We start from the raw sequence: 28,000 nt of genomic DNA, 5'->3' as shown, positions 1-28,000 counted from the left end.
AGCTGGTCGTCAGCCTTGAGGGCCTTTGCCTTTTCCCAACCACTTGGACCAGTTTTTCTGGGATGTGTGAGGAGTTGGCATAGTCTCAAACCCCAAACAACTGGTGGTAAAAGCATAATTGCCCCCTTGTTCCCTTTCTGGAGTTGCCTGATTTTGTCACTGGGTTTTGGTGGCATCTGTGGGCTCAGGGAGGCAGAGAACTTGAACCACACAGGCATGAGATCCTGGTGAACAGTTGAAAACACTTGGGTGGCATCTGGGGAAAACAAGGGGGGAAATAAGGAGCTGCTCTTGTGGAATGAAGGCATTAACGGCGCAAAGCAAGCCTCCCATTCAGGGCCACCGTGGTCATGCCTGTATTAGGGACTGGACACACTGGTGAGCTCTGACCATGATAAAATCAGGGTGACAACCTCGGGAGTCCAGGGGCCAGGACAGTTACTTTGGGGAAGGACTGAGTTTCCTCTCCCTCAGCCTCGTTTGGTGCTTGTGCTGCCATCACATGAAGGGAAACCCAAGCGGCACCAGCTACAGCCTCGAAGCTGCAGCTGTGCTCAGACAGGCCAGGAGCTGAGGCTGCACCGGGGCCGGGCAGGAGCGGCGGTGGCACAGGAGGAAACCGGGCACAGCCGCCCTCAGCCGGGGCCCGGGACCCCCCGGCCGGGGCTCGGCGCTCGCCTGGCCCCTCAGCCGCCGCCCCGAACCTCCGCCCGCCCCGCCCGCAGCTCGGGCTGCACCATCGCGGGCTGCTGCGGGGAGGAACAGGCGAGCCCGCTCCTCACAGAACGCGGCGGCGGCGGCAGCGGGACCGGCGGGACCGGTGGGGCCGAGCAGGGCGGGGAGGCGGCGGGGCGGGGCGGGCAGCGCGGGCAGGGCGGGCTCGGGGGGCGCGGCGGGGCCCCCCGCGCGGTGCCGCGGTGGGCGCGCCGGAGCCGCCCGCAGGCCGGGGCGGAACGTGCGGCGGGCGGGCAGCGATGGCGGCGGCCGAGGTGGCGCGGCAGGTGCGGGTGGGCGCGGGGCCGCCGAACCGCGGGGGCCGGGCGGCACCGGGGCGGGGGCCGGGGCGGGGGCGGGAGCGGGCAGCGCCGGGGCGGCGGGCGGGAGAGCCCGGCATGGCCGCGGCGGCGGGGCCGGATCAGGGGGCGCCGGGCGGGCTGCGGGAACACCGGCCTGGGCCTCCCGCGGGTTCCGAGACTCGGTGCGGAGCGGCGGCGGCGGCGGCTCCCGGAGGGTCGGGCTTTGGGGGCCGACCCGAGGGGAGCTGGGGTTACCTGGGGTAGAGAATGTTGGGGTCCCCCCCGCTGCAGCCCGGCCTGGCGACCTTGGGCTGCCCGCAGCGCGGCGGGCCGGGGGTCCTGCCCCGCCGGTGCCCCCCGGTGCCCCGGGCCACGGCCGGACCTGCCGCGCTGCCCGGGGCTGAAGCGCTGGGGAGGCCGGGCCGTGCATCCCTTACCCAGGCTGGGCGCCCCTCGGCACGGCAATGGCATCCCTGCCTCTCCGGGGATGCTGCTCTCCTCCCAGAGAAACCCTCAGCCCGTGCTCGGTGATGCGGGAAAGGGAGCTCTCCGGTCTGGCACCGTGTGCCGCGGAGGAGCTGCGGGAGCCAGCCACCAGCCCCGTGTCCCTGCTGCGCTTTGTCCCCGAGGGTCCCCGGTCGTGCCACCGGCCGCTGCCGGGCTCGCCCGCCTGCCTGGCGCGGCACAGGATCCCCGTGTGTCTGTGGAGAATTATCCAGAAGAGGGGCAGAGGGAGTTGAGCCACCTCTGCGCTTGTCAGAGACATGCTAAGGAGGCATCTGTAACGCGTTTGCATGTGGAAAGGTTTTGTCTGTGGTTTGATGGGCTTCCAACTTTCGTGTCCGTGTGTTAATACAGAAGTAATAGTTGAGCTGAAAGCTTTCCAGTTTCGTCTTCAAAGCAGTGTGTTTTAGCATGGACCTAATCTTGCTGAACGGGTAGATGTAGCCATTCCTTGCCAGTTTGTGATGTTATTTCCTCCTGGACATACCCATTGCCTTGTATGTGACTGCCAAAATATGTAAAGTGACTCAGTTGCTCCCCTGTCTTTTAGAGAAATTGAGTGTTATGCTTTCCTAAGATAATGTACAGGAGTTTGAGACATCTGCTTGTGGCCTGGAATGAATTTATGGTACTACACAGCCTCGTTTTGGAGGCAAAAGGGAAAGCTGGCTGTGAGACAGACTTGAAATTAGTCCTTTTACAAACAGATAACTTGTCAGCCAAGGTCTTGGGCATCTGGTCATGTGTGGTTTGTGGAGCAGTCGGCTGTAGTGTCCTGGTGGTGCAGAGGGTTGAAGGTGTGAGAGCTGAGGCTGGGTTTGGGGAGGAGCTGGGGTTACCACCCTGCCATTGTCCAAGAGAACCCTTGATCAAGCCCACTCTCACTGCAGGGATAGTCGGTGACACCCCCTTCTCCCCAGATGGGCAGGGTGGCCTTGTCACCACCAAGCTGAGCCCCTTCTCCTGTCCTCTGCCAGTGGGGAGATGGGGGCACAGGAGCCTCTTGCCAGGCACTGTCCAACTCTCCGTATCCAGCAGAGGTCAGAAACATTATTGAAACTGCTGATAGTGATATGTATCTTCTAACTGCTGACTTCTCCTGGGAATGTATCCAAACTGCGTGGCATTTCTGCAGCCTTTTGTCAGGGGCATAAAGCAGTGTAATCTTAAGAGCTGTCAGAATTTGAGATTTCGGAAGCACTTGACTGTTTGTGAATATTGAATGGCCGAGTGATGCAGTGCGTCTGGAGAGGGTGGCTGATGGTCAGGACCTTTGGTGAGACACTTCTTGCTTTCCATGGGGCCTGATTAAAAACTATTTCCCTCCCACTTTTCTGGTGTTTGATATTCTTGATGATCTTTTATCAGCTGAGCAAGGAAAAATAACAAAGTCTTTATCTAGACTTTACATTCCTGATTTACATTTATCTCGTAGAGGATGTTTACACTGTCTGCTGGATAATTCTTTCATTACATAGGAGAATTACATACTTGTACAAGTGAGAAATAATTGGTACAAGTGTTGCTCTAATTTGCTGTTTAATCAGAACCAAATGCAGTGTGGGGAAGTGAATGCCATAACTCCAAGGTCACGAGAAGGGATCTGATGTTGTTCTGGCTTAAAGACGATGTGAAAAACTGTAGTGTGGAAACCTGAGTTCAGGTTCTGCCTTGCTTTGCCATTTGACTTCTTGTGCAAGAGTTGTCTCAGGTTTGGGGGTTGAGCCCCCAGGTTTGAGCATGAGGGGCAGGAGGTGGCTGCTGTGAGCCCTGGCAGCAGTGGTGGAGCTCTGTGAGCGTTGCTTTATTTGGTTTCAGTGCAGGATGGTGCTGCTGTGTTGATTGTGGCAGTTTGGAAATCTTTCTAAGGGAGTCTCCGAGGCCTCAGGGTTTGAAGTGATTCTCATTTGGGAAGAGGTGAGAAATTGTGTCAGAAGTACTACGTGTCAGTTGTCAGTGTCCTAAACAGAAACACTCAACTGATGAAGTATTGTTCTGCAGCCTCTGAGAGCAGTTTTGTGCTGTGTGGGCCTCATTTGGACACTGGATCCCTTGGGTTCAGAGCTGTAACATTTTTTATTTCCTTTGCTGTGCTCTGCCTGAATATCACCAGGTGGAGGCTTTGCCTTTGCCATAGAATCCTTTCTCATCATTCTTTAGACCTGGGCACAAACACAGTCCCGAATGTGCAGTGTTGACATTTCCAGTGAGCAGCCCCATTGCCTGTGCTCTCCTCTAGCTCCACAAAGAGGCAGCGGCCTCTCAGGGCTCTGGGGACAGGAGGTGACAGTGCTGTACCTGCCTGTCCTGCTAAGCAGATCAGGGCACAGATGTGCATTCAGCAAGATTTTCCTCTAATCGTATTTTCATCCCAGGGACCCTGGAGTGATTCAAACACCTGAAGACTAAAACTTGCCCCTTTTATGTAAACTGATGGTAAAAGGATGGTGCTTTCAGGCTTGGGACCATTCATTATAACATCTTTGTATTTTCCATATGATTTGGATAGTTTTCCGTAACAATTGGTGGTGGCTTCTGTGGCATGGAGAAGCCCTTACAAAAGGCTGTATAAATCCTTCTAAGAAAGGGAAAAGTAAAATAGCTTCTCCAAGTGCCTGCTCCTTACTCTCCTTTCTTTCACTCTGCAATAGCCCTGCCTGATAATACAGCAGGAGAATGTGTTGCTCTTTTTGTTTTTTTAATCTTGTTTGTGACAAACACGCTTTGCTTCCTCCCAAGCAACAAGAGCCCCTTCTGTCTAGGCAGGGGGCACTCTGTGTATGTGGGGAAAAAAAGGCATCTGGTATCTTGGTGTGGTGCCAGTGTTCACACTGGCTTTCCAGAGATTCCATCTTTGTCTTCGTTCCAAGAAGATGTAACCTTAAAATAGAGAGCACAAAGGACTGTCAGCCATCCAGCACTCACTGATGCTCCTGGAAAAGGCCTTCATGCATGCAGTAGTTAAACTTTGCCTACCTTATTGGTACCTCTTTATATGTTTTAAATTTGATCTGGTTTAGAAGATGAATGATGGAAGACAGTCTTGAACACCTTATCAGCAAAAAGCTTATAAGCTTAACATATTCTCCTTCAGTGTTGAACAAGGGGATCCAAACCTACATTTAATATACACCCAGGATGACTAATCAGTGTGTTCATATGTTGTTTATGGTGGTGCTGTTTATATATAGCAGTGCTCCTGTACAGAGACACCACTTGGTGCTCAAAGACTGGTGACTTGCACTGCTTCTTGGTGGATCACACAGAAAATGTTTATTTTCTCTCCACTGGTTTGGTAATTACTGTCAACTTTCTGATGAGTGTCAAAGCCAGGCTGATCTTAAAATGTTATTTCTTTTTTTTTTTTCCCACTGCATCCAGTCTCTCGATGCCTTGGCCAAGGAGGCTGTAGATTTTTAGGCAGAGTAGCACAATCTACCTTATGGCTGTGTACTTAACATGGAGGCTTAGCTGCTGTGACTGGAAATCCCATTCTGCAGTAGTTGTTTCCTGGCCTGTACCAGATGTGAAGTGTGGTTTAGCTGCATTGTAAAACCACAGGTGACTAGAAAAAGAACCTACAGGAAATGACTCGCATGCTGAATTCTGTGTGATGGCAAATGCCTCCTCTTAGCTGAGAGCGGCTTAACTTCCACAATTTATTTTGTTCCATCTGGATCACACTTATATTTAGGGATGAGGGGATGATTTGTTCTTAATGAGAGCCCACACTCCTGCCCACGCTTCCTGGGGAGAGTAGTGTTCAAGCAGTCTTCCAGTGGTGTGGTTTTAGGGCTGGGTAATAAAAATACACTTGATGTTTGTCCTTCCCCAGGAGGTGTCTCGGGCGGTTCTCTCTCGCACCTTTGTGGGCTCTGTCCCCCCTCTGTTCTTCACCAGGACCTGGGGCTGTCACTGCAGATCCAGCACTGCCATGAGATTCCCCAGGGCTGGGGTTTTGTTTTGGTGAATGCAGTTTAGGAGAGTTTGAGTGTGTTGTCACAAAATCTGTGTGTCTGACACTCTCACTTTCTTCTGCTTTAGCTGGTTCTGCATTACTGGATCTCACAGCTGCATTGTCAGTAGGCAAAACCAGAATGTGCTGGGCAGCCTGAGTGCCTTCCTCATGAACATGTCATTAGAAGGGAAGGTGCTCAGGAATTAATGAAGTGCCATATTTGGTGAACATCTTGTCAAGAAGAGTCAGACTAATACACAAAATATGGCTAAGGGGAAACATATTTACACATCACAGGCTGGTAAATATGGTTAATTATTGAAGTGCATTTGGAGCCTCATATCTGCAAAAAACCAATCCAAACCCACAAAAGCAAAACAGTAACATGACAAGAAAACATACTGACAGGCTACTGTAGTAAATGTACTCCTTAGGGATGTTTTCCCAGCCTAAAATACCAGTGCCATTAGCAGAAGAGGGAAAACCAGTATTCCTGTTCCTATAAACAGGCTTTCAAGATATGTGAAAGAATGATTGTGAATGAATAAATTCAAAATCACACCCTATAAACTACTGCCTTTTGGCTGTAGTATTTTTTACAAACTGATGGAAAGCTAGAGGGGAACTTTCTGATTTTCACACTAAAATATATTTTTAAGAAAAGTCTTTGCTTCAGAGAGGGAAATACCTTTTTGGGGCTGCAGGAGGACAACTCTCCAGTACACACAAATACAGGGGTGCAGCACTGGCTCCTCATTTTGCCTGGTGCCATTTCTGAGGCTGAGCCTGTGTGTGTTGTGTTTTACTGTTGGCTGGGCGGGGTTGGCACCCAGGCTGCCTTGGCACAGACTGGCCAGGTGAAAATTTCTCATCCCCTCCCAAAGCCCATGGCTGTTCTGGGCATGGAGCACCACATGTTCTGCTGGGCTGGGGAGACCAGGTTGGTGGTGTTGAGCACAGGAGAGAGCAGGGTGCAGGAGCAGCTCCTCAGGGAGTCCTTTGGGTGCCTGGGCAGGAGCAGCCCTTGCCCCCAGCAGGAGGTTTGAGTACCTCCCCTCCCAAACCCTCTTTGCAGGCTCCTTCAGGCCTGTGGCGTTGTGAGCAGCTCAGTTCTGGACACTCTTTCTCTGCTTTGTTTTCCTGTAGGTACAGTTTCCCTTTCTGTTTCTAGCTAATTTCTATAATTGCAGCTGTGAATGGGAATTACGTGTGAGTTCCAATTCACATAAAGTGAATGGTAATAGCCTTGTAGGAGGTGTCATTAATACATTGCTTTGCACAGAGCATTCTTTTTGTTTTCAGTATAAGGTGAGACTTAAGTTTCTGCATATTTTTTGAAGAAACAAGTGTTTTTCACCTCTTCATTTCAGCAGCTGTGTTTGTGTACATGTTTTGCACATTTTAGTGTTATTCTGTCAGAGCTGCCTTCAAACATTTGACAAATGAAATGTTCTATTTGTGCCTCCTGGAATTGTTTTAGAGAGGAGCGAAGCATGCTGACATGATTGATAGATCTGTGCAAATCCCTGCTTGGACTGTGCAATTGATTCCACTTGGGAGGTCTCTAGGGTTTATACAGAGAAGTGTATTTTGCTTGAAAGTGACACAAGTATTTCATTGTATTTCAGGGTGAAGGCTGTCGCACTGTCCCCCTCTCTGGACACGTGGGATTTGATAGTTTGCCTGACCAGCTGGTTAATAAGTCAGTTAATCATGGGTTTTGTTTCAACATCCTGTGTGTGGGTGAGTATTTCCATTTTGGGAAGTTCTCTTGCTGAAAAGTTTTCTGCAGCTGGATGTAGCTCGTAGCTTACAGCACTAACAAGGTAGCTTTGATTTAAATTTCCCCAACTGTTCTATTTTCAGTAACAAGATTTTCTGGTGCTCTGGGAAATCCCCACTGGGGTTCTGCAGTATGGCTTTTTACCAAGCAGTGAAATAAAATGCCTAAAATCACAGGCTGTTATTATGAGCTTTCTTTTCCTTATATGTTTGAATTTCACATTTTTAAAAGAAAATAGGTACTCATGCCAGAGTACTTTGTTATGAGGTCTTGTTTGGTTTAGTATTGAATTATTATTATAGTTATTTTAACAAAATACTAATCATGCTTCTCTTAAATCACTAAAAGCTACTTTTTTCTCCTCCCTTCTGTGCATATTTGAATTAAGATAGTGTCTGGCCAAGCCTTAACTCTTCTGACAGTTATCCAAGCTGCCATGTGGTGTGGATCACAGCTGGGGCCTGGCACTGTAGCAGGACTTGGTGTCTGTCCCTGCAGCCCATCTCACAGGGTTAGGATCCCAAATAATCCCTTCTCTTAGGTAACAGAAGTAAAATCCTGTATGGCTTTGGTACCATAGTTTAGGAAGGTTAATTAGGAAATTAAAAATGGCAAATTAATAATTGATGGGTTTGCTGCTGGTGCCCTGCCCAGGGGAGCAGGAGGTTGTGTGGCCATGGCTGCTCAGACCCAGCCCTGTCTGCAGATGATCCCAGCAGTGCCTGGTGTGCAGGGGCAGAGCAGCAGCTGGGGATATCTCCTGGGGACTCAGCTCGTGGATCCGCACAGCTGAGTCCCACACAGCTCTGCATCCACACAGAGTTTTCTGTCCCCTCCCGTGAGAGATGCAGCTCGTGGGATGGAGCTGGTGTTTGCCCACAACAGGGTTAAATCTGGAGTGAGAGTAGTGGAGCAAGAAGAGGAGTGCTGAGCCCTGTTAAATGGAGCTGAGAAGACAGTTTTCCTTACAACCACATCTTACATTCCTGGGAGATGATAAACATTGCTGACAAGTGGAGGTCACTGTCAGGCTGAGTCTCTGGGTGATTTCCACAGTACATGAATGTGATATGACCTAAGGAAACTCCTGTCCCCAGGACTGAAGTCTAAAAGTGTTTTCCACTTACTGGGCTGCAGTGGTTTTTTCACAAGTTCTAGGTGTAGCAGTGGGTGCCTCCTGTAGTTACGTCTTCACTTTGATGTGTGGAGAGGAGCTGAATGCCTGTGCTTTCTTTGCAGGGCAGAAATTGAATGCATTAATCACTTGTTGAGGTGAATAATAAGGATTCACCAAGATAAATGTACATTAGTTACTAATGTCAGTTTTTTATGAATAGTAATAGCACAATCTTGAAATAAAGAAACTTTATAGAAAAATATAGTAAACTTCATTAGAAAAAGATTTGCAGATCTTTACCCTCACACTTAAACATCCTGGAGAAAAAAACCAAAAATTCCCAGTGTTCATCTGTCATTTATTCTGTTGGATTTCACTTGTACAGCAGAGTTCAGGATGAAAAAAATGAAAGAATAAGGAAGCAAATGAAGATTAGATGAGAATCACACAGACAGCCCACTAAGCATGACAGAAAAGGACTTCATTGCCCCCCATTTTTCAGCTGTGTGTAGCATCTGTTGGAGGAAAAATCCAGTGATAATTCTACTCTGTGTCATACTGGATCTGAGCCACCGACTCCTGCAGCTCTTGCTGGAGAAGCCAAGGAAAGCTTCAGAAATGACTCTCAGCAGCATGTCCAGAGTGGAGCAGTTTTTAGCTCTTCTCATGCTGAAAGCTGTCTCTCCTGTGAGACTAGAGCCAAAGCTAGAATGAATGAGAAAACCTCTCATTAGATGTTAGGGGTTGCAGATGGTTTCTCTGATCTTTTATTTCTCAGCACAACCCTTTTCTTCCTAAACTTTACATGATAAATTTTTCGTTGTCTCTTAGTTCAGTGCAAAGGCTGGAGAAGTGTTTAATGGCTGAGACTTTCTGTGCTGGCTGTATTTCTCAGTGAGATAGGGGAAAAAGAGAAGGAACAGGCTGCTGGCTTTTGATGTAAACTTTCTCAGTTTTTACCAGAGTGGATTGTAGTTGCATTAAACTAGTATCCCAATTTAAGCAGGGGTTTGCCCCTTCCTCCCAGGATTTGCAGGGAATTTGTTCTAAGTGGCCTATTCAGTGCAATGAGAAAGGCTGTTTTGTGGCAGAAATATTTCTCTCTCCCCCAGGACTGTACCAAGACTGTTTGAGGTCTGTCCCTCCAAAGGAGGGAGCCTGTGATGCGCAGGGCTCTCACCCTGGGGGGGAGGGAGGGATGTGCACAGGAGGGGATGTGCACAGGATTCCTGGTGCTCTCCAGCAGGCAGCTCTCAGGGGTGATGAGCTGTACAGCCTGGAAATTGCCCAGTGCTTGTTTCTGTGGTCACTGGTGCAACCAGCTGAGGAGAGAGCAATTTCTCTAATCAAAAATCCATCTGTCTCCTCAGCCTTCTCCTGCCCAGTGCCCTGGGGTGGACACCTGGAGCTGGGTGCTCCCCTGAGCTGCTGTTTCAGTGCATTTTGTGAGCCCTTGCTGCCCTCCTTGCCCCTGCAGCCCAGCCTTTGCCTGGCTCTGGGGAATTGTGTGGTGTCTCTGCATGCCTGTCAGATGGAACAAACTATTTTCTCCCCTCTCCTTGAGAGATGGCCTTATCAGTCTGAGTTGCCTCAGGGCTTGTCTGAACAAACCTGCTACATTGGATTAGCTCCCATTTCTACACATGAAAAGGCTGTGCATGCATATACATTTTCTTTAAAATTGAATTATTTGATATCTGGAGCCATGGTTGTTAATCTTGTGAGGGGCAGGTGCTGCTCTCTCATGAAAGGAAGCTCTTGTGAAAGCTGCTCCTGCCTTTGAACAGGGAAATGCTGCAAGGACTGCTCTGTCCTCCCCCAGAGTCGATTGATGATGATGTGATTGGGGCCTCTTAAATCCTGAGTGTTGTGGGAAAGGGAGGCAGTGAGCAGTTGCTTGTTTCACTTAGCACATGCTAGGGGAAAGCAAATTAAATTTCCAGGCACAAAAGGAGGAGGTACATCTTTTGTGGTGTATAATTCAGCTCACTGTTGCAGCTGCTTAGGATGCTAAAAGTTCTGTGAGAAGAAGCCATGACAGTTCATTCAGCAGGAAGGTGCCTGTCTTGGTTTGGGGAGTTAGGAGCTTGTCCCAGCTGTAGGTTTGCAAGTGGTGCCACCACTGTTCATCAGTGTGGGATTTGGTGTGGCTTCCCCAGAGCAGTGAAGGTACCACGTGCACGTGCAGTTGGAGCAGGGAACATGTCTCCGGAGAAGGGGAGGCTGTGTGGGGAGCCCAGCACAGCCAGGCTGTTGGGCATTAAGAGTGGATGGTGCTTTCTGAGCACTGATGTAGGGCTGCTGCATGTCCAGAACCTGCAGTGGTGGCTCTGACCATTTTTTTTAATGTCCTTGAAAATTGTCAGATTTAACAGCAAAACTCCATCCCATGATGAAAGGTACAACACTCAAGCTTTTCCATTGCTGTCACATCTTCCTGGTGCAGAACTCCACCAGTAAAGGTCACTCTCTCTGCCCTGTCCTCCCCAGAGAGCTTTGTCAGCCCTGTTTTGGGACAGCAGACCCTGTTGAGTTGCATAATCCCTAAGTACGGTTATGGAGATCAAATCACATGTGTCCATAAGCCTGACATCAGGAAATAATCTCCCTGCCAGGGATGCCTCTCACTCAGTTTGTGTACACTGCTGCTTTTTTCCAAAGTAATTCTGCCTCTTTTAATCCCTGTTCATCATTTCTGGTTTTTGGGGAAGATTCCAGTGCCATTGGCTACAACAAGCACAGACCACTTGTCCTTTTTATCAGACCATCTGTTCCATCTGGACTCATGTCCTTAGAAGAAGCAGTTGGCACCATTCACATCTTTCAGCCAGCAAAAAGTTGCCTCTGTGTGAGGCAGAAACTCCCAGAAGATTCAGATATTCTTCCTTCTGTCGATTTGGTCTTCAAAATAGCAATGCTCTCTATCTCTGCTCATATTTAACACAGCAGAACCCTTTATTCATGTCTTTAGTCTTTTACTATTTCATGTCACTCTGTCAGTGTTAACATTCTTTCAGTTGAAACAGTCTTTCCTCTCTACTCTGCCTTCCCTGGCAGGCTTTAATTCTGTGTCAGCTCAGTGGGGTTACACAGTGCAGGGACAAGGGTATCTGCTGGCTCAATGTAAATTTGGGAGTGCAGGCTTCACATGAGATGCCATGTTAGTGCCTGGATGTTTTAATCTTGAAGGTGTTTGGATGGGCATCTCCCACCTGTGGAAAAATGCCACAGTTCTGATCTTCCCCTCCCAAAAGGAAAAACTCAGTGGTTGAGTTCAAAGTTGCCTTTGCTGGCCCTGTGTAACTGGTATGAGGTGGGGTATAAAAGCATGTTCTGCACCTCTTAAACACTTCTCCTTCCCTGACAGTTAGAAGTCCTCCTGCTGGAAAAAACACTTGAGATGGATTTAAGTAGGCAATGATTAACAGGTTCAGGATATGCTTAAACAATAGTCTTGGCCTCATATGAACATCTTTCACCCAAAAGGAGAGAGGCAGAAATCAGAGGAGACTTTCAGAGTGCTGTCTGCCCAGAAGCCAGTGTGGTTTACAGATGACCTTGTGTGTCCCCTGCAGAGAGCAGCTCCCTGGCCTGTCACTGCTGCTGCTCCCCTGTCACCCCGTCCCGTGGCCTGGGAGCTGCTCCAGGGCCTGCCAGGCTGTGGGGCAGTGCCCCAGCAGGAGCCTTTGCAGGACTGTGTGGGGCTGATGCTCCTGCCCTGCAGGACTGAGGGGCTCCCCTATCCTGAGATGTCCCATCAGGGTTCCTGGCATTCACAGGCAAGCAGCCAGCTCACTGCTCTGTCCCACCCATCCCTTGGCAGGGGCTTTGGAAACGCTGCAGCCTTCTCAGGCTGTTTAGATTTTTGTCTGTTTTTACACTGCTGTTTTCCTGGAATCCCTGAGAACGGCCTGGGAGGTCATACAGGCTGTTGCTGTTAACTCTCAAAATCCCTGTCCAAACCATGGCAGTGCTCTGGCCTGATTTGTGCACCTGCTCTGTTTGGAGGCCAACGGTCCCTGACAAGTCCAGGCAATGAGATTCCAAGTCAATGAAGGGCTTGTTGGAGCAGCTTATTCTTCCAGTGACAGAGGTAATCTTGTGCTTTGCTGGGTCCCCCTCCCTTGCTCTGGCCAGTGCTGGTGAAGGTACAGCTGATGCATTGAGGTGGCACAAGGGACTGCAGCCACACCAGCTCCTGCTGCTGACTCCTTCTCCCCTTAGAACTGAAAGCAAGATGGGTGCAAAGAGCACCTGCCCTGGTGACTGTTCTGGCTGTAGGTGGGGTCGGTTGGTGATGGAGCACAAGCTCTCAGCACATTGACTTTGAAATGTTAATGGATCTTGCTGCCTCTGGAAAGGTACTGGATATGTCATCCTGGCAGTCAGGGACTGCTCAGTTCCCAGAGTAGGGGATCCAGGGGTTGGAACAAGACAATCTTCCTTCCAACCCAAACCATTCCATGATTTTATAATTCTGTGTTTGCCTTGCTTGGCCATGTACTTCAGCCCTGAGTGAGGAAAATCCCTTCTGAGGCCAGAAGAGGAATTTGCCTGCTTGTGGGAGTGAGCTTGGAGATTTGGACATTTGGACGGGGGAGGATGGGGAGGAGTTTCCCCTTCTTGAATTGGGCATTTCATGCAAGTTTGGATCTGCTACAGAGCTCTAAACCTACAAAAATAAGAAGCTCTTTTATTCTGAGCAAAGTGGGAAAATGGTGAAGTTGTTTTGGTTGGGAGCTGAGGGCTGGGGGAAGGAGGGGAATGCTCTTGCAGCCAGACACAGTCTGCCTGTGGTCCCACAGCAGGCTGGAGGAGCAGCCTTCACAGAGGGTGGGGTTCAGCTGCTCCTGAAGTTTCTCCAAAAGCCATCTGGGCAGCTCAGAAATGGCTGTTTCCCCAAAACACAGCAGCCCTCACAAGGCAGCAGAGCAGACTGTGTAGGAAGTCAGGTCCTGTGAGCTCAGAGCTGGCTCTGTTGTCAGAGCCTGGTGAGGGAGGCTGCCCTGTGGAATGTGTGCACAGAGGGATTTGTTTTATTCTTCCTGGGACGTATCTAAAACAAATTCAAGACTGGTCTCTGGGATTTGTCTCTTCCTTCCAGACAAGGAAATAGTTGCCCGTTGACAAATGAAATCCAAATAGCAGTGCAGTACTGATAGAATACCAGCAGAATACTGACAGTACTAGCAGAACTTTTGGAAGCAGATTTTGCAATATTTTACAGCTTGTGTAGCCCCTAAGGTACAAAACCAGATATTACAGAAAATGCCCCCTGCCAGTGTAGAAGGCTGATTGTCCAGCTTGTTGTGAGAAACCAACTGCACAACTTGCTGTGGGATCCAACCAGCTCTCAGGGTTTCTGCATGGAAGGAAGCTATTTCTGTGGCTGCTTATTAGAGACATTGATCTGGAGCAGCTTTTTTTGGAAATGGCAGTGAGCCCCATTTCCTCTCCTGTTTTTTAATGAAAACAGCATCTTCTGTAGTGAAGCTGTGGGTTTAAGCAGGATCTGAACGATGCTTTCCCCTTCGCCTTTTCACCTCTTGCTTTTCATCTCTATTTTCTAATGACATTAATGGCCATTAGACTGTGAAATGTAATTTGCCCAGAATACAGAGCTCCCATTGTTCATGGCTTTCTGTTTACCAGACGCTCCCTTGGGAGCATGAGATCTGCTTTCATCTGCTACAATTTCACCCCTGTTAATGTTTGGAAGCTCAAAGGCCAGTCCATATTAATATTCAACAGAACGTTTCAACTCTCTTTTTCTCCAATAGGGGAAACTGGCCTTGGTAAGTCCACCCTCATGGACACCCTTTTCAACACCAAGTTTGAAGGTGACCCAGCATCTCACTCACAGCCTGGGGTCCAGCTGAAATCCAGTACCTATGACCTGCAGGAGAGCAATGTCAACCTCAAGCTGACTATTGTGAGCACGGTGGGCTTTGGGGATCAGATCAACAAAGAGGACAGGTGAGTGTGGGGGAGAGAGGCTCCATTGTGACTTGACTTTTCATTCTCTCTGTGCCCTAGTTGGGCCTGACTGCACTGCAGTTTTCCTGCTTGCTTCTTAGGAATTGTCCTTGTCACCTCTTTGGGATGGGACATGTAGAAGAGAGGACAAAGGCTCTGGAGTGTCAGCACTGCTTCAGCTATAAAGCAGCTTTTCTCATGCTGTCAGAGCAATTTCTGCCCTGCTGGCAAGCTTCTGCCCAAATTCATCTGGTGGGGAGACTGAAATGCTCCAGGGCATCTGGGCTTGTTTTGGTTTGTGCTGACCTCAAGCTGCTGACCAAACCACTAGTGTGGTTTATTGTCTGCTTGGCTTAATATCCACTTTTGGCAGGGCTTTTCCATGGGAAGAGCCAAAGGAAGCACAATAAATGAGCAGTGAGATACCCTGGGGGAGTGTCTCTGGCAGCTGAGATCCCAGAGTGGCTGGAGTGTGTTGGTTAAGGGATGTGCAGTTACACCAGACAGTCTCCCAGGTGCTCTGCAGAGACATTACTGATGGGATTGCTTTCTTGTGGGTCTGCTAGATAATTTTTTTAAAGTTTGCTTAAAATGCAGTGATGTCCTTTACATTATAGCTCTGGCAGGCTCTGTATTTCAGAAGGCCTTGCAAGGGAGTTGCAGGAATTTCCTGCCTCAGAGCACTGGGCAAAGGTGCTACTGAATGAATCTGTCTCCACCAGCAGCACTTGGGGCTGTGAGAGCAGCAAGCCATTCACTCCCTGAGTGCTGCATATGAGTCTCCATTAGCCTTGCTTTAGAAAGCCTCTCACCCTCACATTTCAGAATATGAGAGTCTGCTTTCCCTGGAGAGGAGGGTGCATCTGCTGTCCTCTGCTAAATCCCAGTGCTGTGTTTTGACAAACAGGCTGCTAGAGTCTGATGTAGGACCATGTCTCCTTGTCACCAGTGCAACCTTAAAATTTCTTACAGGTGAGGAGCAGGGGAGGTAGAGAGAATTGGTCTCAAAAAGTGGAAAATGGAAAGTGAAATCTATCAACAGCTTGTTTCTTAAAAGGAAGCCAGGGGCATTGTCCTATTTGTTTAGCTCTCTGACTTTTTAGCTATTTTTTTTCCTTTCACCAAAGCTACAAGCCCATCGTTGAGTTCATTGATGCTCAGTTTGAAGCCTACTTGCAAGAAGAGCTGAAGATCAAAAGGGTTTTGCACAACTACCACGACACCCGGATCCACGCCTGCCTGTACTTCATCGCTCCCACCGGCCATTCCCTGAAATCCCTGGACTTGGTAACCATGAAGAAGCTCGACAGCAAGGTTGGCACAAGGAACTCTTACTGGCAGATTTACTGTTTGCATAGTGGAAAGGCTGCTGCTTTTCCAGAGATCTTCCCACCTTGGATAGCCCTTCTGGTGGAAATGGCTGAGTTGGCAGATAATTCTGTAGATTTATTGAGCGCTTACAAGTTTTGAAGGTTGTATTGCAGACTTAGAGAAACTCCCAGGAGCAAAGTTGATTACTTCATACCTCTGTTTTTTTCTAGGTGAACATCATTCCCATCATTGCCAAATCTGATGCCATTTCCAAGAGCGAGCTGACCAAGTTTAAAATTAAAATCACAAGTGAATTGGTCAGTAATGGGGTGCAGATCTACCAGTTCCCAACAGATGATGAATCAGTGGCAGAGATAAATGGGACAATGAATGTAAGTGCCTTAGTTCTTCCTCCTCTCCCAGAACAGCACTGTCAGCATAGGGGTTGGTGGCCCATATTGGGATGTTTCTTAAATCTACTTTCCCTTTAATTTTGTTTCTTAAAAACAGGATTTCACAAGAATCTCATCTGTGTAGTGTCATCCTAGGCTAGGAGAGCTTTGTGGTAGGCTGCTGCCTGTCTGGTGGGCTTTTCTAGTCAGAAAACAGACTTTTAATACCCTCCTTGTCCTTGTGTGTATCTGTTGAGGGACATATAAGTGATCAGTGTTTAAACCCTTTTCAGCTCAAGGGTTTGTCATTATTCCTGTCCTGTACATCACCTGATGGCCTCCCACCAGTAAACTTCAGTGGCAAGGAATTACACAGCTTAACCAGCAAGGTGTGAAAAACAGTGCACAATTTTGACCAGACAAGCCTCGAGGTGCCTGCAGGTTCCCACTCTGGCTCTGCCCTCCCCAGCATCATGGGTGCCAGTCTGTGGCTCCCTGAGGGTGAAACAAACTGTCCCTTGCCTTTCTGGCAGCACATCCTGACCATGGTCCCATTTTCCAGAAGGCTTTTCACAGGAAATCAAGTAGGGGAAGTTGATTGCTTTACTGCTGTGGGTGTAGTAGACATCTAGCTGATGTGCATTTGTGCCACCTGTTGATTAAGTATTAATAGTTGTAGAGTGTTCTGGAGAGGCCTGAAAGAAACATGAAGTTTGTCCTGACTTCGGAGCTGTCAGTGAGGGTTTCCTGGTCAGAGCAGTTCAGTGTTAGCCCTTCTGAGGGTGGAATGAACTTCTGCTTGTCTTTCCTTTCAGCCGTGTGCTTGTCTCCTGGGAGGGAATTGCTGTCTTGGGTTGCAGACATTCTGGGCTGTGTCAGTCACTGCACAGACAAATCAATTCTTACATCCTCTATTACAGTCAGAATCACCAGGTTTATGGGGACTAAGCAGGCCAGAATTTGACCAAGGCAATTTTACAGGTCTGGAAAACTTGTATCCAAATACTGATATTATTAGAAACATGAGACAGATATTACTCTTACTCTGTGTGTGTTGCATGTGAGACCAGGGGGCTGAGGAATACAGGGGGAAGAGCCCATCTCTGTCAGTGCTTGGTGGCAGTTTTGCTTTGTTTGCAGTTTGACTGTGTGAGCCACACTCTGAAAGCAAAAACATCATCTCTGAAATCTTTTGCTTGTACCAGCTATCATGAACTTGTCCAAATTTTTGGATTACCTGTGGAATTCACTTCCTGCTTCTGAGAACAATCCAGGGTCACTGATCTTCCATGCAGTTGCCTTCCTGAGGCCCTTTCAATTGTCTAGAATTTGATGCACTTTAAAAGCTTTGCCTAACAAATGTCACTTCACAAAACTCAGCAGAAAGGGTTGGTGCAAAGAGCTGGGAGCTCAAAGTGCTGAAGCTTTGCACTTGACTTCCTAGCAGCTTGGCAGAATGCAGTATAGCTCCAGGAGCAAGGGAGGTGGGGAGAAATCTCACTCCCCCAATGCAGCAAAGTATGATGGCAGTGTCTGGGGGGTTTGCTTGGCTGCCTGAGTTTTGGAAATGAGAAGACTGTAACATGAGATCTTCGGAGCCTAGATGGGCATTGGGAGGGTTTCACTTCCAATTTTGCTGAGCTTGCACTGGGCAAGTCTCTTTTTGCCTTCTGCAGAGATCATCTTTACTAAGAAGTGACTGTTTCTGTTATCTGAGTTTTCAAAAAACAAATCCATCTTGTTCTTAGTCAGCCTTTGTGTAATGTGGAGTGCATATCTCAGCTTGAAGAGTGTGACCTTGGGTGACACTGGACACAGTGGCTGGGGACATGTTCAGCCCTTCCTCACCCGGGCAGAAGCAAGCGGGGAGGAAGGAGCTGTTACTCCAGGAGTGAAGGATGGACTTCCATCTCATGATCTGATGGAGCAAGGTGTCTTGTGCTCCAGCATGAGCTGAAGGAGTGGTGGGGGGATAAAATCAAGAAGGCTCCAAGACCTCTTACTGCTTGTGTGCTTGTGCAGATGTTCTCCTCAGGCACGGCAGCCCTGGGACAGCAGCGCAGTCCGAGCCGCAGCCCTCTGTTCCAGCTGGCACTCTGATGCCGGTCTTGCACTGGCTCATCTCATCTGAGACTCTGTGGCTGGGAGGATCAGCCAGGTAGAGGATATAGAGTGGTAGCACCAACAAGGTTTTCAAAAAAGGACCCACCCTGCTACCCCTTGTCTTGGACTAGTGGCCAGTGACTAGACTCCCTGAGTTTAGCATGTGCATAATGGCTGTCTTGCTCAGTGGTTGTGCCCATCTCTGTGTGCTGGTGCTCAGCCAGGTGTGAGAGGGACTAATGTGGATCTCATCCAATGTTTTCCAGGCCCACTTGCCATTTGCAGTGATCGGGAGTACGGAGGAGCTGAAAATAGGAAACAAAATGATGAAAGCTCGTCAGTACCCTTGGGGCACAGTGCAGGGTGAGTTGAGCCCTGGGATTTTCATGGCATGAATGGTGACACTTGTGCAAGGAGGCAGTGGGCTTTGATAAAAAGAGCAAAGGCCTGCTGGATGTGATTATCCGTGGGGAATTATCCTGTGTTAAATCCTTGTGTCAGGCCTACAGTGCCAGTTTTCACTGCTTGGAAGGGCTGTTAAACCTGTCGGAGGAGTAGACAATTGAGGAATGTGGGAAGAGATCTTAGTTTCTGTCCCCATTTTCCTCCTTCCCGTGCATTCCTGCAGTGGAGAACGAAGCTCACTGTGACTTTGTGAAGCTGCGGGAGATGCTGATCCGCGTGAACATGGAGGACCTTCGTGAGCAGACCCACACTCGCCACTACGAGCTCTACAGGCGATGCAAACTGGAAGAGATGGGTTTCAAGGACACTGATCCAGACAGCAAACCCTTCAGGTGAGATCCCTGGAGGAGACAGGAGAGCTTGAGAGAGGCATTGAGGATGCACTGTATGCTTATGTGTGTGTGTGTGTCCTTGGGGGAGCACGGAAAAAACCAATGCAGCAAGAAAAACTGCCAGGTCAGATAAATCCAGACTTCAGCAAAGCTCTGACTGGGAGAAGGTGAAAATACAGGGAGGATGTGCAGGACTGACTGTGAATCTGCAAGTATGGGAGTAGAAATGTCTGTGCTGCAGAAAGGCAATGATGCCTATTTTGAGCTTACCTAGAAACAGAGGCCAGACAAAGTTAAAAGGATAAAAGTGGATATTTTAATGAAGGGCCTCCAGGTACATTAAGGGCAGACGAAGCCAAGGGGCTGCACCCAAAATGGACAATGGTCATGAGTTTTTCAGACAGATATAAGTTTGGTCTATTTACATATCAGGCATTAATCCTCCAATTATGGCTTCAGGTAATGAAGTCATAAACCCCCAGTTTGCTCCTCCCCAATTCACTTTTGTTTATACATTTTGGGGCCTGTAGGGTGTCCTTGGATCTCAGGTCCAGAGGGATTGTTTTGTCTGACCAAAAGGTAAAGACAGTTAACTAACAGTTTATGTGGAGTTTAGAATTATACATTAATGCAGTACAGGATTTAAAAATATAAAGGCTGAAACCTTTAGGCATCAACAGCAGTGTTCCTCTGAGGTAGTGTTTGTTGCCAGCTGGTCTCTTTGAATTGCCCAACATTCAACATACAGAGAAAGTGCCAAAAATCATTGGATAAAGAAGACCTTGGGCACATGTGGGTAGTGAGTAGCAAATGTGTTGTGTGCAAAACAATAGTCATGGTCAGGGCCTGATTTCAGAGGGTCAGGGAAAGCAGTTTGTCCCAAGTCTTATCACTGGCCTTTCCTTCCTTTTCAGCTTACAAGAAACTTATGAAGCCAAAAGAAATGAATTTCTGGGAGAACTGCAGAAAAAGGAAGAGGCAATGAGACAGATGTTTGTCCAGAGGGTCAAGGAAAAAGAAGCTGAGTTGAAGGAGGCTGAAAAAGAGGTAAAAACTGTAGTACTTGTGTCTCCATCGCTGTGAGTGATGGATTCACTCCCAAGTAGGTAGTTGTTGCCAAAGCACTTTCTTACCAACAAGTCTAACTTGGATGGGGATGTTAAGATGTAGGACAAAACTGAATTGCAGTGCTTGTTCTGTACAACTTATTGCACCAGGAAAGGGCCAGAGTCTTGATTCTGGTGGAGAGGTGCACTGTGGTAAAAGTCAAGGAGAGAAACAGCCCTTGAGATGAACTTGTTTTACAAAAAATGCACCCATACATCTTTCTTAGCATTGTGAAAAATCTATTAATTTACTGACTTTTAAAGAGGCAGAGACCCCTGAAGATGGATTAGGGGTTTTTTTTACACTTATGCTCTCCCAGTCCTCTGTTCTCAGTCTGCACAATGATGCATTACTGGAACACTGCCTATAAGTTGTTGTGGAAGGAGGCTGTTCCCTGCCCTTTGTCTGGTAGTGCCACGTCCTGCTCACCTCTCTCCTTTCTTTTCAGCTGCATGAAAAGTTTGATCGCCTGAAGAAATTGCATCAGGATGAAAAGAAGAAGCTGGAGGATAAGAAGAAGTCTCTGGATGATGAAGTAAATGCATTTAAACAAAGGAAGACAGCAGCTGAATTGCTTCAGTCACAGGCTCAGCAGGCTGGAGGATCACAAACTCTTAAAAGGGATAAGGAAAGGAAAAAGTAAGTTGCTAACCCAGAGGTATTTGCTTTTTGGTAATGGTTCTCCTTTACTCTTTTTCTGGGTGTTCATATCTCCCTCCAACATAGCCAGTCCTTATCAGGGACAGGCTTGCAGCCAGATTTAAACCCCAGTAAGGCTGAGCAGTATCTGGAAGCATGTAACATCTGCTGTCATCCTGAAGGGCAGGGAGCACTACTAACCTCCCTCTTTGCTTTCTGACAGCATGGGAGAGGATGAACTTGTTTTTATTCCCCAAGATTCCCTGCTCCTCCCTTGGTCTCTCAGTGCTTGTAAAGAAGTGGAACCATACTAGCTGCCAAGGCTAGGGTGTGGGTAGCTGGGATGTGCCATTACCCTCAGAGAGGAGTGTGTTTTAGCTCAGTTTCTTACTTGTTTAGCTTGAGAAAATTGTGGAAATTATTCTGGGAGATTAACAGTCTTGAATTCCAGAATCTGCAGAATGTAGGACTGCAAAATGAGGGGACAGGTCATAGCACCTTGTTAGCGCTGGTACTCTTCTCCCCTCCCAAATCAGGTTTTTGCCCTCCCCAGAAGCAGTGGGAGATGCTGCATGGCTGTAGCAGGGGATCCCAGTGCCAGGGACTGGTGTGACAGGATCCAGCTCCTCAGCAGGGCCTGGGACCTGGGCAGTCTGCAGTGCCTGTGCTAGGCTCCTGCACTCTGCAGTTGCTCAAGAGCAGCCAGCAGTACAGTGAAACAGATCTCACACTTGTCCCAGCACTGAGCAGTTCCCTTCCTTCTCACTGTGGCACATTTCCCAGAAGGAGCACTGTGCCACCTGTGCAGGTGTGCAGACAAACAGGGGTCTGGTTTTGTACCTCTGCCATAATCCCCCCCTGCACAGCCCTGGGGCAGTCCTTGCCTGCTCCGTGCAGTCCTCAGTGCATGAAGAAGTGCTGTTAAATTGGACAGTATGGGGCATGCCCAAAGTGCTGGCAGCACTGTTTGTCAGGGAAAAAACCTGTGACTGTTAAGCTTGGGATCAAATGAGACCGAGGAAGAAAGACCCAATTCCAAGAATGAGATCCTGGTTTAGTCTTTTGGTTTAAAGCTGAAGCTGCTTCAACATGAATGTTCTTTTGTGCTGAGCAATTAGTGCTGCACTTTTCCCACTCACCCATTCCTTTTTCCACTGCCTGTTTTGATCTGTTCATTTGAATCACCTTCAGGGGGTTTAATATCTTTTCATACTGAGGAGTCTGAGACTGACTGGGGACAGACTTCTCTCTCCAGACTGGACTGTGTGAGGAATACCCAGCTGAGTTCTTTCATGCTTAGAGCCCTTACACATCTGCTCACTCAGGACTGCAGTTTTGAGCCTTGAGATCAGTCAGGGTCAGGAATGCAGAAAAAGGAGGCAACAGCCTTAGAGAATCAGCAATTAGTTGCTGTGGCCCAAGTCAAACTCTTGGTCCTTGAAGTGGTTCTTATCTCAGAACATCTCCTTCACACCAAGCATGTTGATATGGAAAAGCTTTAGTACTGTCGTTATCAGTTAAGGGCACAGAAAACTCCATGACAGAGGTAGGTCAGTGCTTCAGTAAGGCTTGGGAAGATAATAGGAAGCTTCTTTGGCCTCTGGGAAAATTGCTGTGCTAGAAATGGTGCTGCTTTCTTTGCTCTGTAACTGCTCCCAGTGTCCTTCATAGTGGATTTCAGTACTTAGATCATATTTTTTTCTTAACAATCCATGAATTTTGCAAGCTGGAGCTTAATTGTAGCTTGTTTACTACTGGCTGGCAGTACAATAACCTTTTTCTTTCACAGGTGACTTATTTAAACCCAAGCTCTGTAATTTGCACTAATCATGACTCAGTTATTTTTTTTTTTGTTGTTGTTACATCATTATCATCATTATCAGGCCTCACATGTGTGCTGTTTTACAGTTAGCTGCTGTTTGGCTGCATGGTGCATGAGGCACATTGTCCTGGTAAGCGTCATTAACTCATAGAGCCTCACAGTGGGATCACTTTTTCCTAAAAAAGCAGACCCTGTGCAAGTCCTGAAGCTTATAAATATTATCTCTGTCTTCCCCTGCTTTCACCCCACTATATGTGCTCTACCAGTCACTCTCTACATGTGCAGTTGTAGAAACAGTATGTAATTATCTTTAAAGATTCTGCAAAGCTTAATTTAGAGACTCAGGATATGGAACATAGACAATTAAGGATTATGTCTTCTTCCTTTTAAATCTTCCCAGCACTTCATTGACTCTGTTCTCTTTATTCCATCTCCCTTAAAAATAAATTATATTCTTTAATCACACAGGCCACGTTGACACTATGGCAACAATTGCTATGGAGATGTGGTGCTGATGATACAGCCCAGCTAGCCATGAAATGTCTCTCTCTTTCCTTGCTCCTCCTTCCCTCCCACTCCTCCAAGCTGTAATGTTAACTTGTGGTTACCGTGAAGGTAGATGCAAGACTAGTTTCTGTCATCCTCATTAGGGTTATTAGTTAAACTGCTAATGATAGTGGTCTACTTACAGCTAGGTTGAGTGGGTTTAATTGAGCATTTTTAATTTGCTGATGATTCTCTGGTGAGAGGAAGAGGAAACCTCCCACAGGAATGTCTTGCTTCTTGACAGAGCAGCAATACTCATTATCCAAGACAGTGCCCCAGGGGCCGAGGGGCATAGGCCTCTCAGAGAAGGGACCCGGTTGGAAATAAACTATAAAACACCCTAAAAATTCATCCTTGAGTCCACCCTGCCCTGCAGACAAAGCTAAGACTTACATTCTCTCCTGGATAGTCCAAACTAAATTACAGTCTACCCTTAAACTGGGTGAAGCTGATTCCAGGATTCCTTCCCTCTTAACTCCAAGGGAAATGGCAAAGCAAGTAAACATTATGCTGCCAGTGAGAGGCATTTGAATGTAATTTAAATGGGACCTTCCACTTAACAGAAGAGCCTCAGAAGGGTCTTGCACTGCCTCGAGCTGGAGCTTGCAGTCAGCTTGAGCTGCTCAGTTGAGTGAATGTCTCTGCTGCCAACGGTAACTGCAGAACAATGGAAAGAAGAATTCTCTGCTTATCAGGCTCTGAATGTGGAAAAATAAGCTCAAAGAATAACAGTGTTCATTCTGGTGCTGAGTACGAAGGCACAGCTAAAGTGCAGCTAGAGTGAACATTACTGATTTTTGTTGGTTTTGGATTGCTTTTGGCAGTCCTCATAACTGTACACTGTTGTGTGCTGGGCTTTGAATCAAATGAAGTTCTTTGTTCCCACTACACAAATGCAGACAGTGCCTTTTTCAATGGGCATTTGTCATTGCTAAATTAAATATGTATATGTGGTACTTTTCCAGGATTTAGAAAAACACCCTCCATATTGATCCATAAAGTGTTGCAGGGCTTCACTGTTTTGCAAGGATACAAACAAGTCACAGTTGATGAGTCCTGTAGCTTGCAAAACTGTGAAAGGATTGTTTTAGAAAATAAATTTGGTTCATCCCACTGCTGAGAATGTGTGTGTCTGCATAAAGCATGTTTTGTAGTCAGATTAAACCTTATTAACACTTAGCAACATTTTCTTTTGTGTGTGTGTGTGCGCATTAGAAAAACTTGTATTTTTATTTTGGTTTTTTTTGTCATTAATCCATAAAACCATTAACCTGCCTTTTTCTTTCATTTTCAGTTCGGGTTTCCTGTAGAACCTTTCCCTTGGCCCCAGAGGCGAATGCCCCACCCTCGGCTGTGCCTGTTCGCTCACCCTTCCCACTGCCCCTCCTGTGCTCACCAAGGGCTCAAACCAGAGTTCTTGGCTGCTGGGCTGTTCCTGTGAGGGACCCTGCTGGCCAGGGGCGTTGTGCCAGGTCCCTCCTGCCCCTGGGCAGCAGCAGGATGCCCACTGCTCCTGGCCGAGGGTCCCCTGTCCCATTGCTCAGCTTTTCCCTGCTCCTGCTGTCAGAGCTGCTCGGGGGGTGCATTCAGCTCCTGCTGGGGTGGGATGTGCTCTCTCCAGACGCTGGCTGCCCTCTCCCCATGGTAATTTGCTGTTCCTAAGCCCTCATTACCCACTGTGCTGCCATGTTTGATTCAAATAACTTCCAAGGACTTTTTGTAAAACTTGACATCCTCACCGGCATGGGCCTGAGTCCAAACCTCTAGTTCCCAGGCTTGAGGAAATCTAAAATTTGGATCCATGGTTTGCAACTAAGTGTTCTCTGAATGCTGCAGGGGTCATGAAGGATCTTTTGCCTGGTCTCCCTCTCAGTGTGCTGACCTGGATGCACATCCTGGATCCAATCTCAGGGAAAGCTGGTCACCTTGCTGTACATATCAGTGTTTCTGAAGAAAGACCATGCTGTTTCATTGACTTTCTTCTCAGTGATTCCAACAATTTCTGGTTTTAATGCAAAAAAATACCTTTATATTTTTTTTATCTGACATCTCTTTAGAACTGTACAGATGTTAATAGGTTTCTTATATTTTCTATTCAGCAAAAGCCTTGTTTTTATTGCAAGATTTGCACTAAAAAGGAGGGGGTTTTGCTCTCTGGGCCAGGAGCTCACTCTGGCCAAGTGCAACTGTGGTTTGCCTGCAAGTGTCTTCTCTCTGTATTTCTGGCTGAGTTTTGTTTTTAAATAAAGAGTTCATCAGACAGTGAATTCTGGTTAACATTTACTTCTTTTGTTTTTTGGTTTTTTTGCCCTTCTTTTTCAGTAACCCATGGCTCTGTACTGAGTAATTACCCCTGAATACAAGGCCTGGAATGGACCTTCATTTACTTGTTAAATCGGAGGGTCTAATAAAACATGACAGCATTTCAGCTGTGACCTTTCCAGGGTGTTATCCTTGCTCTCTCCTATGTCCTCGTTGTGATTTTGTCTTTACTATGTACTGGTGGTTATTGCTTTTATTAAACAATGTAAAATTAGTCATGACAAGGTTCTGGATGCTACAACTTTAAATCCTGCCATTTTTCCCCCCCTACAATTAATGGATTCCCCTTTTTTCCTGTCTCATTCCACTCAGTTAAATAAGGGATATGGAAATAAGTTCTGTGAGTTATTTTTGCTGGCGAAATAACAACGCAGTTTAGATATATTTATTGATGACATTAAAATGACAACACCATCTTAGTTTAATTATCGCATAGTTCAGAGATAAAACACTCATTTCTCATTCTATTTGTTGTCATTTTCATGACATCATCTGTCTTTTTTAATTTGCTTTTTTGTTTCTTTTGCTAATTCATGCTATCTGAAGACTAGCATGTAAATCCTGGTTCCCATTTCAGACTTGTTTGTTGTGGCCCCATCCTTCAGGGCTCTGTGTGTGCTGAACCCACCTGTCCTGCCCCTGCTCAAAGATCAGATGTGTGCTGCCAGCCAGCCTCCACAACCCCTCAGATCTTTCTGAAGATGAGCACACTCAGGCCTAGCCCTGGTGGTGGTGCTGTTCAGTGCCAGCTGCTGCTGAGGTTTTACCTGCTGGGGTTTTACTGAGCAGAGCTCTGTGGTTCCAGGGCTCAGGAGCAGTCTCAGCTCAGGCTCAGCCTGGTCCTGCTCACAGCAGCAGCCCCTGGTCAAACCATGGCTCCTCTGTTCCCAGCAGTTAGGGCAGCCCCAACTCTTGGTTGCAGTTATTTTCTCAGGTATTCTGTTTCACCATAAATACCATTTCATTTCTCATAGAGCTCTTTGATTGCTTTGTGGTTTGTTTGGGATTTTTTTAGCAATATTTTCTTCTTCCTCTGCTTTTGAATTTTCCCTGCTCTCAAAACCAGTCAATATTAATCTGTGAATGATTTCTAATTATCTGCTAAAAGGACAAGTGAATGTGACTTTTTTTTACCATACTTCAGGTCACCGTCTGTTCTTCCTGACCACTTACCCTATTAGAATGTTATTTAAAGTTATGTGAAATCTTTTTAAAGACTTTAAAGAAAGAAAAGTTTTTACTTGTGTGATTTTGCTGAAGTACTTGAGATATCACAAGGAAGTTCCATCTCTCCTCTGTCAGCTGTTTCCATGTTGCATCTCTTTTTCTTGCTTTTTGAATGTCTTTCCCTTTTTTGCTAATCTTCTGTTTTTTCTCTTTTTTCCCCTTTTCTCTCTCTGTAGCTTTTTTTAATCTGTCTTCGCCAGCTGCACTGTGTCTGAGGGAGAAGACTGCCACTTCTAGAAGAGTCTAAGGGTCTTATGTCTGGGGAGGGGGGAACAAATCTTCATGTTAGTGTCTTGGAAAGAAGCTCTTTTACTGACTTGCATGATACTTAAAATTGAAGTGTCTTGTAATTTGTGTGACAAGACAGGGCGATGCGGGGGGAACCGATGACCTGGAATTTTGAAGAGCGGCAGAAATGTGATGTTGGGACTAATGATGTAGCGAATACATTTTCAAACGTTGTTATGGGCATATGTTTTTTCTAATGTTGTCTTTAATAATATAAATGTCACGGGCTTCCCTGAGGTGTGAAGCCTAAGGAATATTTTCAATATGCTGGTGGTTTGATTGGTTTTGGAAACCTTGCATTCAGAGTCAAAGCAAATACAAACATGGTGCAACTTGCTCTGTTGGCAGCCACGAAATATTTAATTTTATCAAAGAAATAAAGTAAGAACTGTGTGTTCTCACTGGTGTCCTGCTGTGTCTCACCATCCTGTTAACAAAGCCCCATGGCTGGTGGACGTGAGTCAAGTGGTGCTTTCTCCTTCCTTACCCCACGTGCTCTTGTTTAAAGTTAGGGGCAGCCGGCGGGGCGGGGCGGGTGCCGGCCCCGCTGCTCCCCGCCGCTCCCCGAGCCCTGGCCCGGCCGCCTTCGCTCTGCACACGGAGAACAACGGCACCGCGCTCGTACCGCACGGCAGCGCTGAGGAGCCTGCACTGGTCCGCTGTCACCTTTCTAACTTTCATGTACATTTGAAATAAAAAACACGAAAGCTAGCGCGGCTGCTGTGGTGTGTGTGTGTGTGTGTGTGTGTGTTTGGTTGTGCATTGCAGTGGGGAGTGGTCTCTCTGCTCTGGAGTGTTGCCAGTCTCAGATTTTAGCTGTGAGAGGTGTGTCCCAAGGGTAGTTGTACACCTTCATTTCCCCCTATTTTAGCTTTTCCTCTCATTTTCTGTGTGTTTCACTTACTTGGCCCTTTGGTATTTAGTTTAAAATTTGGGCTTTTGCTTGGCTTTCGTGTAAGTACATTTCAGGGTTGCAACAGGTCAGGCAGCAAATAGGCTGTAAAATGGGGGCTGAGTTTTGGGGAGCAGTTGTACAATCTGAGATAAAGCAGTTACACACATACATGTGATCTGTCCTCTTCCTCCTCCTCT

The 28,000-nt window shown here is 47.3% G+C and overlaps 1 protein-coding gene across 9 annotated transcripts; it reads left to right on the top strand.

Annotated features, from left to right (window-relative positions):
- Positions 1–925: 925 nt before the first annotated feature.
- On the top strand, positions 926–27,309 carry SEPTIN6 (septin 6). 9 transcript variants are annotated; one of them, XM_030967498.1, is made up of 11 exons: positions 926–1,001; positions 7,107–7,221; positions 14,159–14,354; positions 15,482–15,668; positions 15,896–16,057; positions 18,427–18,523; positions 18,789–18,957; positions 19,872–20,004; positions 20,513–20,703; positions 22,612–22,655; positions 24,366–24,881. In XM_030967498.1, the coding sequence occupies exons 1-10, from the start codon at positions 975–977 to the stop codon at positions 22,613–22,615; spliced, it is 1,281 nt and encodes a 426-aa protein (XP_030823358.1). In that variant the 5' UTR covers positions 926–974; the 3' UTR covers positions 22,616–22,655; positions 24,366–24,881. The 9 variants fall into 9 exon arrangements, with proteins under 9 accessions (XP_030823358.1, XP_030823354.1, XP_030823350.1 ...); XM_030967497.1 differs by having other exon boundaries at positions 975–1,007; XM_030967494.1 differs by lacking the exons at positions 22,612–22,655; positions 24,366–24,881 and adding an exon at positions 25,394–27,309.
- The last annotated feature ends 691 nt before the right edge of the window (positions 27,310–28,000 follow it).

The sequence above is a fragment of the Camarhynchus parvulus genome, chromosome 4A, assembly GCF_901933205.1.
Source record: "Camarhynchus parvulus chromosome 4A, STF_HiC, whole genome shotgun sequence".
Taxonomy (NCBI): domain Eukaryota; kingdom Metazoa; phylum Chordata; class Aves; order Passeriformes; family Thraupidae; genus Camarhynchus; species Camarhynchus parvulus.
Note: the sequence above shows the minus strand (reverse complement) of the source record. Positions and strands in the feature narration are given on the sequence as shown.